At 40.7% G+C, this 8,498-nt stretch overlaps 1 protein-coding gene across 1 annotated transcript; it reads left to right on the forward strand.

Moving 5' to 3' along the window:
* Nucleotides 1-1,333: 1,333 nt before the first annotated feature.
* On the forward strand, nt 1,334-6,399 carry slc52a3-2a (solute carrier family 52 member 3-2a). The gene is made up of 4 exons (XM_006794407.3): nt 1,334-1,398; nt 3,486-4,511; nt 4,822-4,945; nt 5,080-6,399. The coding sequence occupies exons 2-4, from the start codon at nt 3,502-3,504 to the stop codon at nt 5,284-5,286; spliced, it is 1,341 nt and encodes a 446-aa protein (XP_006794470.2). The 5' UTR covers nt 1,334-1,398; nt 3,486-3,501; the 3' UTR covers nt 5,287-6,399.
* The last annotated feature ends 2,099 nt before the right edge of the window (nt 6,400-8,498 follow it).

Consider the following 8,498-nt stretch of genomic DNA (forward strand, 5'->3'; position numbering starts at 1 on the left):
CTTAATTCACACGCAGCTTCTATCATCTGACCATTGTCGGATTATAATATTATTTTATGCCATGTTAGACCCCTAATTAAAGATTGTGAATTATTATGTAGTTTTAGTTTGCATTATGCTCCTGAATTAGAAGAAGGTGATAACTATTACATTTGTTAAACTGATTTGCATTACATTAGACTGTTGATTTATTGTGAATGAATGATATTGTTTTATGATGCATTATACTGCTGAGTTATAAGAAATACTGTTTGCAGAAAGTCATCGCCTTATTTGTCTGGTTAGAAGAGAACAGAGCATACTGCCCCATCTCAGCAGGAGCAGATAAACAGAGAGCCAAGGTCGTAGCTTAGGCGCTGTGTGTGAGAAAGAATGTGAATGTTTAGGTTTTATGATTAGGTGGGGGCCACTAGAGGCTATAAGAGTTTGATCAAGGCTCCACCATTTTGAGATCTGATGCTTTCTGCTGTATGGTGTCCATCTCCCACGCGTGTGTTCATTAAATCATTGTTTGACTTGACCCGGCCGGACCAGTGTGGTTATTTTTGGTTTTCCTCCTGTATCCATCCCCAATATTTGAATCACACCATCCATCTTTAATAATGTATCTAATTCAACTCCTGTTGACGCCACCACCAGCTGCTTGGGAAAAATTAGAACAGTAACAATACTAACTTGTGAAATGATTTCATTTCAAAATGTGAAATAAACCTGAAGCTACTAAAAAAGCCAGATTGTGGTTTTTACAGCTGAAGGATGAGAGACATTCACGTTGGTGTGTGCAAATGTAAAGCCGTTCCTTTAAAGCAGGGTTTAAAGGTTCCTTTCTCATCCTCCAGTGCTTTATAATGCATGACTTAAATGACTTATGACCACATAAAGCGTTGCCATGGGCCACCTTTTTCTCGTGCGCCCCACTTTGAGAACCCTGGCTTTACATTAATATCAGAAAACCAGCTGATGAATAAAATTAGCAAACACCGCCTTATTACATAAAGTTACAGCACTCGTTTTTCATGCAGTTTTTGTAACTCAGTTGCATAAACACCCATTTCCCCCTCTGCTCCCATGATCCCCTTAAGCAGAATTAATGGATTCTCTAGATTCTTGAGTGCCGACTCAACGATTGCTCCTAGGCAAAAGAAACAGTTGCTGTGACTTGAAATCCTAACATGTGATGATGCAAAAGCCCTGAGAGTGAAGATATTTAAAGTTAGGACAATGATCAGTTAACCCAACGTGTGTCATGGTTGGTTACATGCTCGCACACCCACTCGCCCCAAGCAGGATTTAATCCTTTGGCGCACACATGCACACACACAGTTTACTGAGCAGGACTTTGGCTTCTCCTTTCCTTTGTGTCTGCAGATTTCTTCAAACAACTCCACCAAACTGAATGTGAGTATCTGCAGCGATGCATATTCTGAGTTTAACAATGAAAGTATTTAAAAATTGTTAAAATATATATATATTTTTTTTCATTATGCACATAGCCATTTATTCAGAATAGTTTATTTTGAGACTGTTTTACTTTTTTTTATTTTAATAATAATAATGTGTTCATAAGGTAAAGGAACAATTTCAGGGACTTGCACTGGTTTCAAACTATTATTTTACAGTTTCTTTGATCAGTGTCTCCACTGCATGAAGTTTCTGTTTAAATAAACAATGCACTGGTCAGATGTTTTCTCAGGTTATGTAATAGATCACAGTGCGGTAGGTGGTCGTGTTTTGTTTGCTGTATGTTTCATATCTGAAGCCAGACTATTTAAACCTCTTCTTATACGCTGCACTTTGCATGTAACTTGTTCCATCTCACAGAAGTGACTGTCTGAATAAAATAATAGCTTATAGCACAGCAATGAAAAGATAAGCTCCTTAAAATAGGAGTAAACATTAGCCCAGTAGTTAAGTGCTGGACCTTTACTGGGATGCTTCATGATGGTGACACATTATCAGATCTGGGATCTTATGGTTTTATTCAGTTTAATTATTTCCAGTTCTTTGCAGATGGAATGACACAGCTAAGCCAACAGTGTTGGGGAGTAACGGAATACATGTACCGCCGTTACGTATTTAAAATACAAAATATGAGTAACTGTATTCCGTTACAGTTACCGTTTAAAAAGGTGGTATTTAGAATACAGTTACTTTGTTGAAATAAATGGATTACACGGCGGTACTTCCCTGTTTCATATTGTCGCGGGTCAGGACTGTTTGGGTTTTGTTTGACAGCTACGTTCTGTTGTTCCAGGCGGCAGCGTTACGGTTGCCATGGTTACAGGGCGACGCTCTCTCTCTCTCTCTGCGACTGTGTGTTTCCTGGGTGAGAGCGCCTTTTTGTTGTTGTTGTTGTGCTAAACTAACAGGCAGAATGCTACAAGCATAGCTCTAAAGAATGTAGCATCATGGGCAGTGTAGTCCGTGTTGCAAGGAGAATGGACCGCCATACACGTTATGTGTTATGTGTGAGCAAGAGGAGGGAGAAAAAGGATAGTGGAAAAGTACAGCTGTCATCGAGCAAAAACGGGAGCTGGAAACATGTAAATATAATAATAACCACTGCAGCCAAGAAGAGTGCCTGACAAGCCCAGTTGTAAGTAAGCTATTAAGACTCGACTGTACACTGTGTTCGTGTTTTTCTCCAAAAACAATAAGTTCCGTTGGAGCAGCCTTTCAACGCCTCTCTCTGTCTCTCGCTAGCAAAGTTGACCCAGACAACAAAGTAAAGCTAGTTTTCGGCTACAAGCCGACACAGAACCGCTGTATTAGCCAGAGGTCCCTTTACTAAGGTTCGGAGACGCGGACCTTCAGTAACAGTAATAAATCACAGCTATCTCTCCAGAGATCTCTGGAGAGATAGTCTTGATATGCTAGAGAACCATTTTAGCTTGTATCTTTGGGCACTTTGTTACTAGCAGCCTGTTGCAAAAACACATCATTTGTTCTCATTTCTTTACTTGAATCTATGAAATATCAACACCACAACAGAGACAAAATAGCATTATGGTACCAAAGAGCAATTAGATGATCAGTGCAACTTGTTCAAGCAAAACATTTGCAAAATACTGCATGACACTGTATAAGAGCTATAGTTTAACATTAGAGGATATGGGGACAATTCTGAGCTAGGCTGAGGTGTTTACTATGGTAACTGCAGTTTTTGAGAGGTTCCTTCCTCATTTTATTGTTTTTTTTTCATTAATAATGTTCTTTGTGTAGAGTAAATCATCTATATATACATTATATGGTATCTATATAATTTATAATATGAGTGATCACAGATATCCTTACAACATTTCAGAATTTTAGGTGCTGAACCCAGAAAACATTTAAGAGCGATTTGAGGTCTATTTGTTAAAAAAGCTAGAATGAAACACAACAGTTAATGTTCTGTGTCATCAAATTTTATTGTTAAATATGAGATTTCATTATAAATAAAATAAGTAAGGTCTACTTTAAACATCTTGTTTGTCTCATTCTAGAAACCCACCTGGCAACATGTCCCTTCTCACTCACCTGTTGGCATGTTTGTTCGGTATGGGCTCCTGGGTCTCCATCAACGGTCTGTGGGTGGAGCTGCCTCTGATTGTCCCCCAGATCCCAGAGGCTTGGTACCTGCCCTCCTACCTCTCAGTCATCATCCAGATGGCCAACATCGGGCCTCTCTTCGTCACTCTGATGCATCGTTTCCGACCAGGCGCTCTGAACGAGACAGCTGTCATATATGTGATCATCGGCCTGGGCACTGTAGCAACTTTCCTGCTGGGATTCTTCTGGAAGGAGACTGTGGTTGTAGCAGGTGTGGCTCGCAGCGTGCCTCTCCTTGTTTTAACTTTTTTCCTCGCTGCTGTTGACTGCACTTCCTCCGTCACCTTCCTGCCCTTCATGATGCGTCTCAAGTCTCAGTATCTGACCACCTACTACATCGGGGAGGGTGTGAGTGGCCTGCTGCCGTCTCTTGTGGCTTTGATCCAAGGTGCAGGGGTCGTCCACTGCATAAACAGCACACAGGCTGTGAACTACACCCTCAACATTCCCAACGGTTCTGTGACCTCTGACCTCCAGGCCCAGTATCAGCCTGCAAACTTCTCGACTGAGGTGTTTTTCTTCTTCCTCAGTGCCATGATGCTGGTGTGCCTGGGGGCTTTCCTGCTCCTGAACTACCATCCATCTGTGGCCAGGGAGCAGCCAAACAGCAGATACACCAACGGAGTGAAACAAAAAACAAAAAGCAGGGAGTTGGTCGAGCAGAAGCCAATGATGGATCCTTACAGACCAGAAAACCAGAAGCCCAGAAGCAGCTTTGGCACCGGCTCGTACAGCTGGATGGAGGTGTTTTATATCTTTGGGATTCTGGTCTGGGTGAACGCTCTGAGCAACACGGTTCTTCCCTCGGTGCAGTCCTACTCGTGCATGCCATACGGGAACAACGCCTACCACCTGTCGGCCAGTTTAGCTGCGTTGTCCAACCCTGTGGCATGCTTCATTGCCATGTTCTTACCAATCAGGTAAGTGTGCCATTGGCAATTTTAACAAGGTAAATGCTAAAATAATAATAAACCTTCAGCACTCTTTCATATTCTCAATAGTTTTTAATGCAAAAATAATGGATAAAGAAAATGTTTGAATAAAACGTGCTTAAACCCTCTTACAGGAGACACTTTTATATTTTTCTAATGCTACTTACCTTTTCTCTGTTTATGCACAGCTAATGTCAAATTCCTTTATAGTTCATCTGGCCCCTCCCCCACAGCCACATTATATCAACCTTAGAGCATCTGTAACTGCAGTCGGGATGTCATTTGTTTCGTTTCACAGATCCCTGCTGTTCATGGGAGTCCTCACAGTGATTGGCACTGGAGTTGGAGTTTATATTATGATCATGGCAGTGCTGAGTCCATGCCCACTGCTGGTTAATGATACCTCAGGGGGTGTTATCATTGTGAGTGCACTGGTAGACTTCTGTTACTCAAACAATTCACAGTGTTTCCTGTAAGGAGACAAGTTGCACTTTTCCACCTTGTGATAAGCAGAAAAGTTTAAACACAGCAGCACTCACCTACTTCTGTTCCACAGGTGTTGGCCTGGGTCCTCTTTATTCTCACCCTGTCCTATGTGAAGGTGATTATTGGGATGATCCTCCGTGATGAAGGCCACAGCGCCCTCGTGTGGTGTGGAGCTGTAGTGCAGCTGGGCTCTCTGCTGGGAGCTGTGACCATGTTTCCTCTGGTCAGTGTGTACGACTACTTTTCATCCGGAGACCCGTGCAACACAAAATGCTGAGAAAAATCAGTTTATATATTCCTGCTTTTGCGATGATCCAACGAGTACATGTATGCATGTATTGAGCCACATAAGTATGATGTTCATTTATGTAATTTGAACAGCTTTAGGTCAACGTGGGACAGGTTAACAGTGCTAGTTAGTCTGAGTTAGTCTGAATCCCAGAATCTTATTTCAGTTAGTTTGGCTAGTTTTGGGATTTTCACTGTTCTGGAGCATGAGCAGTGCGCTATAAATGATGTTTAAAAGTGGGGATAATAACAAACTTTGAGCCATATTAAATGGGGCAACTTAGCCACAATCACACAGAAGTGCGTACGGGCGTTCAGCAGGTGATCCATGCACTAATTTAAATAATAACCATTATTTTGCTGACTGCAGCGCAAATTAGCAACCAAAAGCCAGCAGACCTGATGTGTGAGCTACTTATCTGCGAACCATCTGGGTGAACTCTTCTGCTACAAACTGCTGGGCCTGTGTGGTCCTGGCCGCGTGTACTGTAACGGCTGATCTGAATGCTGTGTAGATACATCATGCAGATGACGTATGATCAGGTACTTATTAAAGTCACTATTAGATGCCGTAACCCACAGACAATCTATCACACTGACACAGCTCTATTACCATTTCAAGAGACATTTCAATTTTGCATGTGAGCAGTGTGATACGAGAAAGAAGTCAAATAAAATGTGTGGGAAGTGCTGAAACAACAAACACAGAGAATTTCTTATTGTACACTGATTTTTTGTAGGTCAAAACCAAAAACATTGCAAATCCACTGGCTGGCTGTAAAAGCCAACTTAGCTGTCTCTGAAACAAAATGCATCTGTTGCAGGTGTTTGGGATCCTCCTGTTTCCCCCTCTGACTCTCCACATTAAGCTCTGCTCTGTTTCATCAAAATACCAGCGTTTATTATGAAGCAGAAATGTGCGGGGCTCGGCTCTATACACTGAGGAGGACAGGGAAGAGTTACAGGACAGAGCCAAACAGCTGTAAACCATTCAGTCATGCTAGTTATAAACACCGGTTTTTTTTTTTGTTGTTGTTGTTGTTGTTGTTGGGTTTTTTTTTTGCACCAATAGAACTGCTCCTGTGTAATTAAAGGAGTAAAGTTAGTCCCAAAGAAATGGAAGCACATTTACTGTTTCAGTTTGTGGTTTTAGTGTAGTGACTACTGTAATGATTAAGCAATGTAACATTTTATTGGTTTTTAATAACATGTTTTAATCATGCTGTGTACAATATTACATAAATAACATATAATAATTACATTAAAGCAACAATTAATTTTTTTAAACTTTGCTTTCACCTCTTTTCTCAGCAACCTGCACATGACCTGATTTTTATTTATTATAAGTAAACAACTCATAAATACGACATGATTCTGACAACCTACTCTTAAACATCGGCTCCTCTAAATTTACATGATATTATCAAAACAGCAAGCAAAGCAGAAGGAATCAACACACAGTTTCTTGTGGCCATTTTCATGTGAATGTACAGGAACAGCACAATATTACTTCTGTTCTATTAAATATTATACTACTGCACAAAGTCATTTATGAATATACACAGTACTGAAATCTGATCATTCAGCTTTCCCTCTCTACTTGTCAGTCAGCAACACACAGTATTAGTACAGATCAGGCTGTGACATAATCAAATCAAAAAAAGAACATTTATGGTAAACAGCAACTTTGAAATTCATCCTGTGTTACTAACAGACAAAATATTTTACCCCACACGGTGTAATGTGTATTATAATATAAAAAAACAATTAAACAGCACACAGTTCATTAAATAGTTTAAAGAAGGCCTCCTATTGAAAACAAATCTGCATTTGCTAACAGAAAGACATTTCTAAATAAGGAGCTGAGACTATTTCTTACAGCTCCTTGCTTTAGCTAACCTTTGCGTTCATCTTACTCTATCATTAGCATCCTCCTCTGTAACAGCCTTCTCCATGTCGCTTTTCACTGCACTGAATCTTCTGATAGATAGATAGATAGATAGATAGATCGATAGATCGATCGATCTTTATTAATCCCTCGGGTAGGTTCCTCGAGGAAACAGCCTCTCTAATATTGTCTCCAAAGTCAAACTGAGTTGTCCCTCTGAAATAATTATTAATCTTTTCCATTCTGCTTACTCCTGTAAACCAAACCATAGCAGGTCTCACGACCATCTTTTAAACCTCTTTCACTCTTGAAAGTTTCCTCTTTCACCTCTAACACTCATTTCCACCCACTCCACGCTGCCTGCACTCCCATCTTCATCCATCTGGTGCCCATTGCTTCGGATTTAAATGTATCTACTTTCACTATTTCTGCTCCTCGCATCGTTACTGTTATACCCATCTCCCTCCCATACATCTACCTGTCTATCACTCTATGTAAATGCCCTTAACTTGAGTTTAAATGACAAGAATGGACTGATAAACACTCATCTGGCTTTTGTGTCTCTCTTTAAGCACAGACGCAGCTTCCTTTGGGTTGACAGGTAAAACAATGGATGTCCAAGACTTGCAACTGACACTAATGTTATACACAGAGGTATTAGTGAACAATCATATGCAGGTTGGTGCCGATAGATGAACAATTGCAATATGATTACTGGAATATAACATGACAAGTTGATGAATGTGGTAGCCCGGATGATTCGGAAGGCTCTTTTTTTGGCAGGATGCAGCTCATCTTTTTCCGGTGCTGATTTCATCAGCGTTATCAGGATGTTTCTGTTGTAGTAGATCATAAGTGTGCAACTGAATAACACCAGAACACGTGGGATAGCTCCTAACACCATGGCTGTCTGAGAGGGGATAGTAATTAGATTACTTATGAAAACAGCAACTGCAGTAAGGAGCCACACTGTCAGACCACACATCTCCCTGAATTTGTATTTCTTCAGCAGATGGTAAGATGTGGGGTAAACCACAGCAATGTATCTCTCCATGCATATGAAAACCAAACTTGATGAGCCTCCTGTTTGTGTGTAGTTAAGCAAAACCTTGAGCAGTATTATCTGGTACTGCGGCAGCAAAAACAGGAAAATTAAATGAACGAAGGATGTAAAATAATGCACAGTGTGGAAGATAGCTAAATTGCAATTGAGGATATCTATAGCCTTCTTGGATGTGTAGATGATCCACAGCAGTTTCCCTACCACTGCTTCCCCGATGATAAAAGTAAAGATGTCAATCACTGAGAGCATC

Source organism: Neolamprologus brichardi, chromosome 22 (genome assembly GCF_056152115.1).
Source record: "Neolamprologus brichardi isolate AB-2024 chromosome 22, ASM5615211v1, whole genome shotgun sequence".
Classification (NCBI taxonomy): Eukaryota; Metazoa; Chordata; class Actinopteri; order Cichliformes; family Cichlidae; genus Neolamprologus; species Neolamprologus brichardi.